Source organism: Diadema antillarum, unplaced genomic scaffold (assembly GCF_040938485.1).
Source record: "Diadema antillarum isolate AM-2024a unplaced genomic scaffold, OU_Dant_1.0 seq00000183_RagTag, whole genome shotgun sequence".
NCBI lineage: Eukaryota > Metazoa > Echinodermata > Echinoidea > Diadematoida > Diadematidae > Diadema > Diadema antillarum.
In genome coordinates, this window is record NW_027271250.1 from 1,796,155 (window position 1) to 1,812,945 (window position 16,791).

The 16,791-nt window shown below is 40.9% G+C and overlaps 1 protein-coding gene across 1 annotated transcript in view; it reads left to right on the forward strand.

Annotated features, from left to right (window-relative positions):
* The first annotated feature begins 1,125 nt into the window (after positions 1-1,125).
* The window catches only part of LOC139728560 (RNA-binding motif, single-stranded-interacting protein 2-like), a 150,541-nt gene continuing 134,875 nt past the window's right edge, over positions 1,126-16,791 (forward strand). The window contains exon 1 of the mRNA XM_071639497.1: positions 1,126-5,887. Within this exon, the coding sequence (XP_071495598.1) occupies positions 5,681-5,887 (207 nt within the window). The 5' untranslated portion in view covers positions 1,126-5,680. The remainder of the gene's footprint in view (positions 5,888-16,791) is intronic.

Here is a 16,791-nt window from a genome sequence, read left to right on the forward strand (position 1 = left end):
CCTTTAAATTGGCAATACTACTTCCTTTACATCATTTACAATAAGGAAAGAATCTTATCGTGTCTTAAGATTAAAGTTACAGTGTTATAAACCCCCAGATTGGTGACGGAATGATGACCAGAAGACTGGTGTGATAAGAATGAAAAGAGTAGTAAATCTGTGGACTTTGGCACAGTATTAATTACCTTAGTCTTAGTTCCAAATTGACAGATTATCTTTCTCCAGCAGATAAATCAAATACAATTGACCCCAGTTTGTTGGCGATCTCGATAGCTGTGGAATGAGAGATTGCAGGCTTGGGCATTGAGCACGGTTTGTATTACTTCTTGTGGGTCAAGTTTGAAAAGATGTTTACAAAAATACTTAGGTGCCCAGTACTCAGCTTGCTCACCCTATTACATCACAAATTTTGATTGTTAAAGGCAACGAAACTCAATTATATAGCCCTTTGACACAATTAAAAACAGTCTTTTTAGTAATCATCTTTATGAATGGCAGTTGTAATCATGTTTTGAGTTACAGACTTTTCAGCTGACAGAAAAGTCTGTCTTGTAATCATGTTTATGAATCACATTTTAAATCTTAATTTTGAGTTTTGGTGGTATGAACTTCCTCATCTGTCCATCAAACTGGCATTGTGTGTTAGCTAGTGCAGCATCGGCAGATTGCATTATATTTTATTTGCGGTCTTAGCGCGGAAGTGAATGCCGGGTCAAGCTAGGCTCTGCCTCCTCAATCATGTTTAGAGGGTCAAGCCTTTCAGATGGGAAGTGTTCATCACGAATTGAGCAAATCAAGATTTGATAACACCTTCAGACTTTTATTTCCTAGAGGAGATCCCAGAATCACAATTTCAATAATTTGCTTTCAGATGCAAGAAATGTCTCAATTACAGTAGTACAACGATTCTTCCAATAGAGATTATAATTGTGATTACAAGACAGAATTTTTTACCAGCTGAAAGGGGGATAAAGCTATTTTCTGGCTGAAATGCTTAATTCACCATGGTCAAGTAAAATTACAAAACACACACACACACACACACACACACACACACACACATACACACATATACACACACCAAGTATAATAATTTCATACAGCAAAGACTGGGAAGGATGGACATAAGTTTGCTCATGTAATTAAAACATGTTACCACTCGGCTTGCCAACTGATGACATCAATTCTAAGAAAGATAGACTTTCATCTCTGCAGTTCGTACAGTCTCTTTCAGGTTGATGTTTTAATCATGCGCCTTGAATTATTAAAGGAGGACTTTCGCGAGGCGATGGGCACTCCCGGCGTGCGGCGGCGCTTCCAGCTAACACCGTCCCGAAGAGCAACCAGCCATAGCTCATCCAGAGTGCAGGATGAGCCGCCGCTAAGTGTCCGAACCACGTTGGGGAAATAGATTCCATGTCAGCCTGTCGTGAGAAGTCTAGGAAAGCCTCTCGTGGATGATGAAGCGACACTCATCGCGAGGGAAAGCCGTATGCTTTGCATCGCACAGACAGAAAAATATGATCAGCCTTCATTTGTAATAGTTTTATTTTTCCCCCACAATTGTGGTGTTTTCTTTGTTTTCTTTTCATATATGTTTTAATTTGGTTTCTATTGTCTTCGTTTTCCTAGAGGGGCTGTTCACATTTGGATTTTTATTTCTGTCATAGCACATGGTATATTCTGCTTGGTTTTCTTTTGGATTTTTTTTTTTCAAATGTTTATGAGAATTTTGCAAAACAAACTGCATAACTATAATTGATGGCAATCTCAAATGTAATCTATCCTTACTGTGCTTGATCTGGTATGCATGTGGGTTCACATGTGAGTATGAGTTATGTATGAAATATATCTATCTTATCTGACAATCCCCCATTCAACACAGGAAGTACCTTTCGCAGTTGGGGCGACAAAACCTCGTATCTCAAAAATGTCAAATGCTCAGAAGAGTGAAAAACATGGCAGCCAAAGTGCTATAGGAAATGGATCACCTTCCGTTTAGCATGCAGTAGTGGCTTCATTTTGGGGGCAATACAGCTAGGATTTGGACAGGACATCCCCTTCAACTGATTATATTTATGACAATTAATCCAAAAAAGTGATTTTACCAAAATTTGATATACAAGGTTTTGTTACCCCAGCAACGATATGAAAATTAATAAGAATGAATAATTCTGTGACAAATTTCACTATATTTAAAACTGTGCATGATCTTATACAGCATTGTTACATGAAAGAAGGTACACAAAGAACTTGTCTAGAAGCTATTTTTTATTCATTTGTTTATTTATTTATTTTATAGGATTTCCTTTAAAAGAATATTTGCTTCAAGCGAAGGTTTACATGTAAGCTTAAGACTTAAAGATGGGTAAAATTTAACCTAACATGTCAGTGGAAGTTGAAGGGAATTTCAAAGAGTGTCTATAAAGTTGTGACTGTGTGAATATTTGGTATAAGTCAGTGGAAACGTCGAAGTAGTCTACGTAGTGTCGTGACCACATTTGCACTTGAGACAAAATCCTAATTTGTAGCGTGCTGAACAAGATCAACTCGTGATGCGTCTCGTTTACATTCTCTTCAATAACTAACATTGGCAGGCTGTATGAAGGTTTACAAGTATTGCTGGTACACCACATCATTTTTCTTCTTTTTTTTTTCTTTTTCTCCACTTACTCACCTGCCTAAAAATTATAATGCAGCATGACTTTCTGCATCATTCCTAGTACATGAAATGCTATTAAATCAAATACACATTTTCCTCATGGTACGGAAAGTTGTATCTAAGATATGATTTTAGGAACATGTGAACGTTTACTGCCTCTCTACTTTATAACCAGAAATTTTTGCATGCATTAAACTTTTGCAAATTTCACGAGGAACCAAGATTTGCAAATGTAAAATGCTCATCAAAGGTTTCGTCTGCACAATGAGTTAAATGTTAGTGACAATTCACCAATGTTTCACACCGCGAAAGAGGCCGTCAGCTCCAATTCGCGAAAGTTTCATGCCGCAATGTTTCTTGTTTTATGGTATTCTACTTTTCGTAGAGAGGGGGGGACAAATATTTGATGGTGTGTATTGCTCTCTCCCACATAATGCATTTCCTTGATGCAAATTATATGAAACTCTCCATATCACTTAGATTATACTTCAAGTTTACACTCCACTCCAGTATAATTTAAGAGAAGAGTACTTCTTCGAAGTGTAGCAGACCTATCATGGATGCAACTGATTTGTGGACTTGGGAACTGTTGAAAGTCAGCCTTTAATCAATACATGTAAGGGGGCTCCTTGAAGACACAGAATAGGTCTTTTGTTGTGTATTTATATCCCCATAGTCCAAATCCTTTATCTATCCATACCTCTCCTTCTTTTCCTTGTACGAAAGGAAGAAAAAGAAGAGAAAAAAAAAACAGAAAGAAAGAAGGATAAAGTGGAGTCTGACACAGATTATAGGTCAAAACACCATGTTTTCAAGGTCATGAAAGGTGAATATCTGTCTTTTTTCCCCCTTTTTCCCCACAATAGCTGCAAAGAAGCATGAGGTATGTCGGTGTTACAGCAATAGGGGTACAACACAAAACACCTGAGATCTGGTATTTTGGTTGCGGTAGAAAGAACTCACTGTACAGTTGTCTTCCTTCTGTATGCCAAATTCCTGGACTTTTTCCCCTATGCACTTTTTTTTTTCTTTGGTCCCTCTCTTTGCTTTTCGGAGCTAAGTAAACCGACAAAAGTCGATTTACAGCCTAGCGGGTATACATAATAAGCGCTTATGGGGGAGTGAAGAAGAGAAGGAGAGAGAGAGGGAGAGAGGGAGAGAAAATATTTCAACTTTGAAATTCCATCAAGTCACCGTGAAAATATGAGAAGTTACTGCAGGGAGATATGATGTGTAGCAAGTGTAGGGATGTGTGTGTCTGTGTGTGTTTGTGTATGACTGCCCCTGGTAAGGGTTGTTCAAGTTCATGAATAGGGTATTAGCTCTGTGTTTGCCATGAGCATACATATTGGAGAGGAAACAAACTGTGTATGTGTGTGTGTGTGTGTGTGTGTGTAGATGTTTGTGTGTGATGTGTGTGCTCTGTGTTTGGACTCTGTCCAGTTGGAGAAGTGTCATGTGTGTAAAAACAGTTGGAGGAGAAGAAGAAATGGAAGAGGAAAACTCAAGGCACTATCTATATAGGGTCGATCTCTCTCTTTCTCTCCTCCTCTCTCTCTCCCTCCCCTCCTATCTATCTCTCTTTGCTTCAGTGAGTTTAAAAGAAGCTCCTAAAATTGTACACACATGATAAGATCCGGCCGAGCGTCAGGCAGTGGGTCTTCGGGAGTAATATTCCGGGGCTGTTTGGAGAGCTTAAGTCTACTTTTTGTTGTTAGGGGAGCTCTACTCTCTTACCCTCTTTGACATGCTAATACGAACTGCTGTGGTGTTATGCGGCTAAGCATATCTAATAGGCTTCAGTGGTAGCAAAGTGTCGTCCGCTATACACCAGTAGGGTCAGGCTAGAAAGCCGGCAGCAGGCAGTCAGTCAGTCCGTGCATGGAAGGTAGTAAGTAGCTCATACCAGCCAGTCCGTCAGTGAGCACCAAGCCGTGGAATCCTCCTGATTCAAACACTCCCATTCAGCCCACCCGCCCACTTCACATTCTGGCGTTCTTTTGATTGCTTCTGGGACCAGACTGACCGGCTAAGCATCGCATCGGGCTTGGGCAGTGGAGACTTTGGCCTGGCAGTGAAGTTGTTGCATGCACCCCCTCAGAGTTTTACCAGCGGCTGACCACTGACTTTTTGCGCTGCCCCCGGAGCCGTGTCACGGAGCTAGAGGGAAGTAGATCAGAGATCGACCAGCGGAGTGAGAGTGTGCATCTATGCTGTGAAAGGATATATTCTCCCTCTCTCTCTACCTCTCTCTGTCTGTTTCTCTCCCTTCTCTCACCCCGGCCATTCTTCCACGTTTCCTACCAGTCACCCATTTGTGTAACGGAGACCTCATTGAGATCCCATTTCCTATTCCACACCAGTCCATAGTAGTCTGGATTTATACTTCCTCGGGACGGATGTCGGAGCTTTCGTGAGCCGCTCAGTTTGGACGGCAAGACACAAATTCACCCAGGAATCGACACTCTTTTCTCACTCTTTGCCCCGCCGCACCGTCTGATTTTTCTGATGAGCGCATGCATCACGGGCAATTAGCTGCCGATTACAGCTTACACAGGAGCAGGTTGAGAGGCAGTGAGCACAGCCGACGACGACGCAGGCCACAATTGAAGATGAACGAATTGGTGTAATGAGCTAGCAAATAAACAAGAGGAGGAAAAAGAGAGAGAGAGATCGAGAAGGGATAGTGATCAGATCTCAGACAAGTAACATCGACAACCACGGCGAGGAGTTCACGAAGCCTCTCACAGTGTCAGGGAAGCTGGCATACATCGGAAACGACCAGTGTGAAATTACATTACCAGTTCCTCTTCGATGAAATACGAAGTAGTGCCGCAACGGTTTCTTCTACGAGTACCAATGTGTTTATGAGAGTTAGTGACGGGATTGGAAACAGAGACAGTACGTCGTTTTAGAGCGTGTTTCGTGATATATACGCTCTCGTCTATCTCTTTTTTTCCCTAAAATTCGCTTTAGCCCACTATCCTGTGTGATCGGCCTCCACCCAGGGCGCTTTAAATGTTGCTAAATCCCGTGAATATTCTGCAGCAGAGTTCGAGGGACAGTGCGCCGGGGTGCATGAACGTTATACGCCGCAAACACGGCAAGCTGCCAATGAGCGCCGGGGACATACCAAGCCAGAGCTTCATCAGAGCGCACCTAGCACTGAAGGGGTCGTATCCGCAAGGCGGCAAACTAGCCATGAAGCAATTTTACCAGTACAGTGTGAGTATTACCAAATTGCACAGACATTAACCACTGGGCTTTAACGAGACATGCACACTTGGTCAAGTTCAATTTTGATCACATATTTTTATTTCCATTTCATATTCATTGTGTGTCTGAAATATGTGTGAAAATATACAAATCAGTTTTTAACCCTCATAAATCCGAACTTCAGAAGGTAAACCATCTTATATTATACACATTGGATTTTTGTTGTATTATGTCCTTAGATTAGCAAAAGCATGAGAATCTAATCGGTGCAAGGGGATTCATACAACGATTTTGCGTGCTATTATATACAGCATACGCGGGGCATGATTATATGCAGTGGAAGATGTACTATGTAGTGCAGTATGGCTTTACAGTGTAAGATAGTGTGGTATTGATAGCACTTGTCCTTGTGTGTAGCTATATACTGTAGGATGACTTTGGGACAGAGCTGGTTTCAAATCCTTTATGGGTTCCCCTTTTGTGAGCCATTCCCAATAACAGCTTGGGAGAGGAAGTTGGTGCTCATATTTCCTTCACGCTCGCTCTCGACCAGGTCGAATGTTCGGGTCTTCCCGCGTTGCTGTGTCCCTTTCGATTACAAAAAAAAAGATGAAAACCACAAGGTTTCTTACATTGTCCTGACTTGTTATACAGTCATCCCTGTACCAAATCTCCCACTTGAGTGCATTGGAAGGAAGAGGTGTATATCTATTAGTAATTCATGTTTTCTGTCATGTAGGATGTGTCACTGACACATAGATGGAATACTTTTTGGTGGTATGTTATCATGTGCTACGATCTGCCATTCCTGATTTCGATGATGCAAGATATATTTAATCATATCTTCAACCAGTCTTTCACCCTTTCAGTCATCTCTCTTGGTGTATAGATACAGGCAGGTAATATACAGAGGTATATATACACATACAAACATAGATATATACAGACTTATATATACAGATATATAAGTTTGTATATACAGATATATAAGTCATTCTATATGAGTGTGCTTATATATCCGATAAGAGAATCTTTCTCTATCTCTTTGTGCACATAGACAGACACACCCACTGAGAGCATCCAAAATATGGTTTGTAACAGAAGAGTTCATGGTTCTTGTTTGTTATGATCATTTTGTTCAATGTCCATCATATTTAGCAAGTTAGGAATAGGAGAATAAAGAAGATACTACCACTATCTCCTTCTATGTGTTAAACAGGTTAGTCCTACATCCATTATACCACTGCAAACAAACATAAATAAGTGCGCACGCATAAAACATATTCATATATCTGCTAATGAACGTTAGAGTGATAGTAACATTGTCTGGTCAAGAAATACGTCTTCCTACAACCTAAAGCACATTCATTTATAGGGAGTAACATATATTTGATGTTTTGATTTCACAGTTGTCTGTGTTGCCCAGTGTTTGACGTTCATTCTCACTTGCATTTTTTTTTTCAAAGTTATGAGAGTAAAGGACATTCATAAATTTCTATACTTTTGAATGTCCCTCCCTTTTTACTAGTGATACGATTTCTGACTTTTGTCATTAAAAAAAAACCATCAACAACTGGGTATGCTCCAGTTTTGTTGATGGAAATCATATTTCTAATTTGTTCAAGATCTAATATATCTGTTTCTCAGCACCATTGGTATATCATGTGTCCGGGTATTCCCGTTCCGCTTCTCGCGATCGGCTGTCAGTGAAAGGGATCTATGTCTAAACCTCAGTATCTTCCTCCGTGGCCTGGGGTTGGTCACACATGGTTTTGTGATCAGGACAAGCTGGGTGCTATGAATCATATCCTCTCATCTCTCGGTCGTGATATCAAGGAAGTTTGGCAGAGTTACTTCCAGTCCTGGTTCCTGGGCATCCTCTCCTTATCTAAACATGACAGGTTGGTCGGTGGTGGGTCCGTCCCTCCGAGGAACCTGGTCACACTTTTCGTGGGATTAAGCTTTAAAGACCCGGTATAGCGTGGGGATACATGGCGTGGAAAGGCTAGTAGCTGGCCCAGCACGGATACGATATGCAAGAATCTCCGTAACGAATTGTGCTCGGTTTAATCACTGATCTCTGTGCAAATACACACACAGCTGAAGAATCTTAACTGGAGATGACTGTTACTGATGCAGGTACAATTCGAAGCACATATTTACTGACCGGTGCTATTCGTGGTTTTGAATGTACCAATACCATGGTGGGCAGTGAATGAATTGGACCACCAGTAAATGCCCACACTACTGGGTCTATAAATCTGAATGGTTAGGCTGCACAAGTTCCATGATTCCAATACTGTAAAAGTGGTTTCTTTCGCGGTGGTTTTATTTTCGCGCTTTTCGCGCTTTGAGGTTGAACCATGAATTTAACATCACGCGAAAATGTTTTGAACTCGTCGCTTGTTACAATGCTATCATTACCGACCGCGAATTTAAACACACGCGAAAAAGTCGGCACCGATGGAAACCACGAAAGTTTCTGTACGCGAAAGAAACCACTTTTACAGTAACCCATTTAATATTTCTGTTTTGAATATTGGGTTATATGCTCTATGAGCATATTTTCCAATTTTTTCTGTTGTATCCTTTATTTTCTTTGTTTGTTTTATGACTGGCCTGGATAGCTAAGAATATATACAATGAGGGTGCATTCAGGAAACTCTTCAATGTGTTACCTTGGTAGTATGTAGATACTGTTGAATAAGCTCTTTTTACTCTCACTGAAACTTGGATACATTTGGAAGAGTCAAGCTTATGTCACGATGTAGCTCTGCTACCGTGGATGTCGAAATGATGTTTGTTTGTTCTGTTGTTGTTTTTTCACATACTAGAACATGAATAGAAAAGCTATAGTTATTTTTAGATTCTCTTTATTTTCATATTTTTTATTTGTAGTTATTTTTTTTTTCTTGGGGGGGAGGGGTTGACACATAGGTAAATATTTTGAAAAGCATACTGCTTCTGAGTGTGAAGTTCTCAGTTGTCACCTTGAAAATTATTCTGTCTTTTGAAGAATGGGGCTACAGCACTTCAATCCATTGGCTAGGGGGTAGGATGATAGGGGGTTTGTATTAGTCGGGTAGAGTGACTAGAGTTGAAATGAATCCATAGCACATTGATTGATCCACCATCCTAACACAGAAATGAGGGCTCCCGACGCCTGATGCATCCAGCAAAACAACTCCAGAAAACAGCTGTGCCAGAGAAGACACTTAAAACAAGAGTGGAGTAGCTACAAAACGGCTCGCTACCCCCCTCACGACTAATTCGCGCCGGAGCACCTGAAATTCACATCGCTGTGCGATGGCATCCCGCAAATGTTGAAGTCTACTCTTCCCGATAATGTTGAAATGAATGAGGCTTTTCTCACCCCGAGTCTCATGTTTGAAAGGGAAGCCTCATAATTCCATTTTTTGTCTCCTTATTCTTACAGTACAGCCACAACACACACTTCTCTGTTATGGATTTTAGTAGTCAACTCTAGGCGCTGTCTCGAAACAGACTGCAATACAAATCCCACTTTGTGTGAGGTATGGTTCCTCTGAGTACCAACCATCCCTCCTGCCAAAAGGAGAGCAGACTTCCGACTGAAAAATTGCCCGCGTCATTTCTCTGCTGTTTATTTTTCAAAGGAAAATATATTTACACCCCCCATCATATTTCATGAATGCAGAGGAGCAAAATTATTAGGGCCTGTATCAATGGTATCTCTGAAAATCTGAGCTGAAATGAAATATCTCGCAAAACTTGTGACTATTTAGACATCTATAGGGCATTAACAAATACAGTAGGTATGTCTGAAGTGGTATCCTTATTGAGGTAAACAGCTAGGGGGCAGTGATGCTGGTCGCATGATGTTTTTTACTAAGATTTAAAAAAATTACATGAAAACCATCTTCTTTTCCTGTTATTCTGACATTGTCCTCCTCTTCTTCCTCCTCTTCTTTCCCCTCCTCTTCGTCGTCCTCCTCCACCTCATCCTCCTCCACCTCATCATCATCAGCATCATGCTCATCATTACTATCATTCTCACCATCTTGTTGGTTCTCACCCTAGGGCTTGTTGTTCTTGTTGTTTAGGGAGTGAAAGAAAAGAAGAAGGGAAAAAGGCTGGTTTGTAATTCCTCTTCCTCTTTTCTTTATTATTTTTTTAAGTAATTATATTTCCCCTTCCCCTTTTAGCAGTCTCTGTGATATAAACTCAGCTTCAGTGGAAATGATTTCTTTTTTCCTCCTCTGGTCCGCCCCCCTTACTGTGCATCCATGATGGCATCACTTCTCTTCCAAGGAGCAAACTCCAATTCCAGCATTCTCCTCTTCTTGGCATTGATCCTCCAGCCAAATGGTACTGCCAGGGTTCCCATGGTTGTCGTTGGAGGGCTACCAACGGGAGGTCCGGGGGTCAGTGCATTCCTCCTTGTTACCAAGGTCACGGCGAGATGGTTTGGGTCCATGGGCAACATGCTTGCAGCCAGTCTTGGGCGGCTTGGCAGGTACCGCAGGCTTTCGATCGAACTTTTCCCTCCTCCCCCGTGGAGGGCAAATTGGCGTTGGTATGCCACACGTAGGCCCAACGTCGACAGTTTGATTTGTTCAAGCGATGAAGCAACTGATATGTTCAAGTGATGAGGTATAATGATTGAACCATCTAAGGAGAAGGAAAATGTAGGAGGAGGAAGATGAAGGAGGAGGAGGAGGAGGAAGAGATAACCAGTTACATAAGAGACTCATCTTCTCTGTCCCCAATGCTGAGCTCTCTCTATGTGCTCTATTGGTCTTACATCAAGCTTGGCATTCATTATCCTACAAGGAAATACAAGGCAATCTCTTCTTCTCTGGGGAGGGAGGTTGGGGTGGGGTGCTGATTGTGGACCAAGAGACAATCGTAGGGGGCTTGGTCCCATATTTGGTCTTGGAATACTTCCCCATTCTCGCTTCCATCTGAACACCACAACACACTGTAGAAGTGCGTGCTAAGTATTCAACATCTAACATGCTGTGATATGAGAAGCAAAGAGGAGTAGGAAGCTCAGGTATTAAACACGCTAAGTAGCAGGTCAGGAGACGGAACTCTCCCTAAAAAAGATTCTTCCTTCATAAAGCAAGCGTATCAGAAAGTCAACAAGACTTCTAACTTTCTAACTTTATGGAAAATGCAAATTAATCGCTCACCCTCTTGTGATTAGTGTACTTGGCTGTCATACATTAAGAATGATCGTGGTGCTTCACGGCAATTAGTATGACTAGAAACTGCCAGTTGGTGTTGAAGAGAGGTTATATAGAATCGCTTTAATGGCTACTTAGTGTGATCTCTGGCTTATTGTCCCCCCTGCGTTGCGTTCGTGCCGTCTGCAGCCATGTTCTGTCCCGCTATAACTGCTCTATGCTGATTTGACTGCACAGCTTTTCTGCCATGGTGCTGGAAGGTTTGGTTTCACTTTCATGTAGGAATCCCTCTTCCCCCGTAGGCTGTAAATTTGGTTTGGTGGGAAGAGAGATTCAGTACGGGTAGAAAGAAAAGAAGGAGAAGAAGAAGAAGACGATGAAGAAGAAAAAAAAAAAAGCCTACTGCAATCTGATACCAAGGTGCGTTGTCGTACTGCACTTGTGAGCTTATGACACGTGAAGTGGGGATGATTTCAAGTAATATGATCCAGACACAATATTTCTCTTTCTCTTTCTCCTGCTTTCACATTCTTTCTTAGGATGTGCATGGTGTTTCCTCCTTTTTCCCCATTATGTAGACTGTGCACTTAACAGCATAATCATTTTTTTTTTTCAAAATTATTATTCACAGTCATGTGTGTATCGCAATAAGCTATTAAAAAAACAAGCAAGCAAGAGTTAACCCAAACTGCTTTGAAGATTGATTTTCATGTACCCAGACTTGTTGCTATTCTTCTGCAAATACTTAATCCCCCCCCCCCCCTCTCCCAACGTGCTCTGAACTTGGAACATCAAGTTCATATGACTGTGACATGTTGGATCTCCGCATGTAATTTGAGAGCATGTCTCTTTTTTTTTTGTTGCTTTAATGGCCTGGGAGTGCTACCAGCACAAGTATGTGTATGAGTGTGTGTGTGTGCACCTGCCTTTTTCCCTGCCATACTGGAGCCATCCACGGGCCCTCTCCATTGCCAGGGTTGTCAGAATTTTATGATACGACTTTTGGCCTGACCTATTGATCACATGTGGAAAAGTTGAGTTTTATGGCTCATACATTTCTCTGACAATTTTCCCCCATCTTTTTCTTGCTCCCCCCCCCCCCCCAATACAAGTTGTTCATGTTGAAGTAATATCTGCACCTTCCACTTGCCCCTCTGATGCAGTTGTCAGATTTGCACAAAGCCCATCTGACCAGTAGCCACTAGTTTTCAGATAACATATGGCCTAGGAGGCCTGTGACATTGTAAGTCACAAATCATCATAGTATAGATATACCAAGGGATAAGATCTGAAGATTTGTGTTATCAAATTAGAGTCTAAAAAGTGAAACAAAACTTCAGCAAAGCTGTCGGAGGTGAAACTAGAATGACACTCGGGTTAAATTGCTCCTTTTGTCTCATTCTCAGTAAATGCTTGGTTTGTTGCTGATGGATGCGTTCATATACTGCTTAATCCCTGAACATTGAATATTGTTTGTTTCAAACAGTCTGTCTCTTCACTTTCACATACTCACAACATAGCATTTGTAGTAAGATAAGGAGACAATGTGTGATTCATTCTCCAGATTAATTGCTCAATTCTGCTCTCATCACCCATACATTGTAGCTTTTCTCTGCCATCTGTCTTCGTAGTTGTTTCAAGTTCGTAATGCACAGCGCCAAATATATTCCCAGCTACCTGTAGAATTTTTGGAGTGCATACAATATGTAAATGTTGTCTAGTGATCGCCCTGATGTTATCATGTGTCAGGTTCGTTCAGATGCGCCGAGCACCCTTTATGTGGCAGTGAGTCTTTACGCCCTTTTTGTTCCAAGATGGAGGTGTTGCTATGTTACAATCAGCTGTAGATATGATGCATTCCTCACATAAGTGTTCAGATCTCATAGCCTTCTTGCTCTAACCCTTACGGTATCAGTTTGTAATATAATCAGATACAGCAGCAATGTGTACTGTAATCTGTGTGTTATCACGCCTTCCTATAAGCCATAGTTTAGCTACACAGTGTTGAAGGAAATACTCTTCCCTTTGTGCCACCACATAGACAATGGGGGGGGGGGGGGGGAATGAGATTGTGGTATAGCTACGGTAATAGGATTTTGTCATTATGCAATAGGGATAAGAATAGCTGGCTTCCCTCACACTGTGGGTCTCAAGTACATAGCATTAGAGACACACAAAAAGGAGTAATCTGGGCTTGTTACAGAGATTGCAGCCACATTCAATTCAAAGGCATCACCCCAATGGGCTTTAAAATCACTGGGATGACATTTGGTAGTGTAACAACATTTTCAAGGAAAAAAAAATCTGCTGTTCTTTTGCTAGTTACCTATTCTGTGTTAGATTTCATCTTTGTATTGTGAGGAGAATGGTATGATGGGGAAAGTGATGATGAAACAAGGCAAGTGTGTAGTTCATGCCATACCATCAACTATAACAGTGAGCAATACTGTTTTCGTGAAAACGTGCTAGCACATACAAACAATCTAGCAAACAAACCCTTTGCTACAGTTATTGGATGTTTTGGAAACTTAGAACTTCTCTCCAGCAAGGTTGTTTCTGGGTGCCAAATGCATCATAGAACTATATATTACATGTCTTAACATATTGCAGCACACTTGAAATCATTGCCAAGGTGGCTTATTACACGTCACATGAACAGCCTAGAGTCAATAAAAATGTCATATCGACTCTCCCCCGTCACGACACCAATGCCAAGGATCTAGTATTTCTTGGCACATTCCCACCGAGGAACATTCCATTTCAAGATCCAGAATGCGGTGGGATGCGACCCAGTCGTAACAAACGAAAAGAAAGAAAAAAACCCTGTTGCTTTGATGTTTACAGGTGCACAAAGCTTCTGCGCTTCCTTTTAAAATCAAACCTCTTTTGTGTGTGTGTTTATTATCTGTTTCTGAGTGTTCACCCATTTCCCGTAACCCGTTGAGGACGAGTTCCGAGTATGCTTGGGCAGGTGTCTATGGGAAATGCCTGTTGTAGCAAAATAAAACCGTCCTCAACGGGTTAAGTGGCTTGATGGTTCCTGATAAATTCTGTGGAGATTTCAGTATGTTAGAGAGAATAGGTATAAGAGGAATACCATCCAAAGAGAAGACTCCATAGTGCACCAATGTTGCTTGTACTAAAAACAGGAAGAGCAACTTGTTAATTATACTTGTGTCCTATCACTGGTATTGGATTTCGTATTGGCAATGTTACCATAGTATCAAGGGTAAATGTGTTTGTAAACAAACTAAAACAGACAACTTACAAGGGTTACAAATATAGGGCCTACATCAGAGTCATATGATTGTGAGCTGGGGGGGGGGGAGACGATAAGGAGTCTCTTTAAAAATGTTGATGATGAAAAACAGAACGAAATTATGGCTGTGCTTGTGAAAGGCATGGTCATATGACCAGATATCATGATGCAACTGCCTTCTTACCATTTTTAAGTAGAGACCTTCTTTCTCTTAATTATAAGCAAAGCAGCACCACGATCTGTGGTCATATGATCAAAGCTTATGATACAACTGTTTCGTACCATTTTAAAGTAGGGACCATGTTTCTCTTATGCAAAGGAGTACCACTATCTCATGTCAAATGACCAGAGATTGTGGTGCAATTGTCTTCCTACTATTTTTAAGTAGCAAACCTGTTTCTCGTTAATGGGCAAAGTAGCATTGCTAGGGACTGCACTGCAAGTATACACATTGAACCTCATATGGACTCTGGTGCTTCCTCATTCATGGCGCCGTTTACCCAGTACGGCATTTTCTCCCTTTCAAATTTCTATATCTCTCTGTCTTTCTTAGAAGACTGTGGGGTTTTGTTTGCAATACCTCATATGTTTGGAGATATTATTGGCTTCAAAGGAGACGGAAAAATATGAACATGATAGGGTTTGGACGGGCGGAGCTAAAAGTGACTATTTTGAGGAGTTTGCACAGGGGCCCTTCGGAGGGATCTTCGCCAGTTGATGTGCTCTCCCCTAATGGCTACAGCCATGACCTTGCCTCTGACATTCCACAGTTCTCCCCGGCGGCCATGCTGGAGGTCAAAGGTCACCTAGGGCTGGCATGTGATAAATATTCTTTGCTTTGCAGATAAAATAGGGAAATAAATATCTAGGAAAAACATAAAAAAGTGATAAAAATGAGATAAAATATGTAGAAGTATTTCACTGAGTTGGGTTGTAGTCGAGATCGTGCAACTGCAAAGACTTTTACCATTTATGAATGAATACCATTGCAGTCATGTAACCATGCCAGTTGTATACTTTGGACAAAGGGTTTGGAACCTTTTTGTATGTTTTTCCTTTCAAATTTTGACTTTACGTATCATACAAACAACTAGCTTAAACCAGCATTTGTTGCAATTGTGGTGTAGGATGATGTTCTATAATCACTCGTGGTCTAATAAGGTAGTTGATTAAATTGATACATGATATACGAAGGTTATAGACACTTGTGTTGTCTACAGTGCAATATTGCAGGTAGAATGCAGTGTAAAATGATGTGTAGTCCATTGTAGCCTGAGATAAGTGGGTGTTTAAAGGGATACTTCTCCAGTATAGTACAGATCCTAGCACACACACACACACACACACACACACACACCCACAAAGATGGCAAACATTCCACATGTTCTTATCATGTCAGTTATGTAATGGCATGCAGATTACTGCTTCTGTTCCTCACTGGGTTGTATACAGTGTTTGCTTGCTTCTAAGCCACCTTCTGCAAATATGGCATGGCAAAATGATACACTTCTTACATCTACCTTAGATTGCATTTATGGCAACAATGATGTGGTGTAGTCTTAGTCTTGCATTTCTATACTATTGTATTTTTCTTGGGGGGGTTTCTTGGGATAGTTTCTTGACATTTTAAATATTGTTATTTACATTTAGTCATAAAAAAAGCAGTATGTTATGTGTGTTGAAATCTCACTCCTAATAATACGGATGATGTGCTTTCAGTGAAACAAAAAACAACAACCAACAACAACACAACAACAACAACAAAAACACCTGTGGAAATGGAAATATGTATAGTATTCAGGCACACACACACACACACTCATACACAAATGTAGATGTATCAATGTAAATATAAACCTTCAAGAAAAAAAGAGCTATCAGGATGCTAAACATTGTCTTTTAGGTTCAGTAATGGTGCTATTACTGTTTGAAACTACCCGTAATTGTTTGCAAATGCGGGTCAGTACCTGCCGTGATAATAAACAGAGAATTTTCTCCTTTTTTTCGGTTGTCAGAAGATAGTATCAATTCCAGTCAGTTTCAGAGACTTGTATGAGTCAGAAGAATCAAGACAGAGAGAAAAAGCGAATGCAAGGAAGTTTATAGAGGCCATAAAGGAGAGGATGGGGGAAGTGAATGTTGACTATTGGTGCTGGAATCATGGCTGTCCAGACAGTCTGTAGGAAGAAGGAAAAGGAAGAGCTTAAAACATGTGTTTAAAGCATGACTTTGGGATTAAAGTCAATGGTATAATTGTGTAGAATATATTTATATTTCAAACCTAGTTTGCCTTTCCTGATGGTGTGAGAAAAAGTATTGAGGAAAAAACATGCATACTGGTGAAGTTAAGACTTGACTTTCTTGATGAACACAATTTGACAAAACCTTTTCTTTCTTTCTTTTTTTTTTTTTGGGGGGGGGGGGGGGAGATGCTCAGTATCATGGATGGAAAGTTAAACAACCACAACAGTTTCCTATATCAAAAT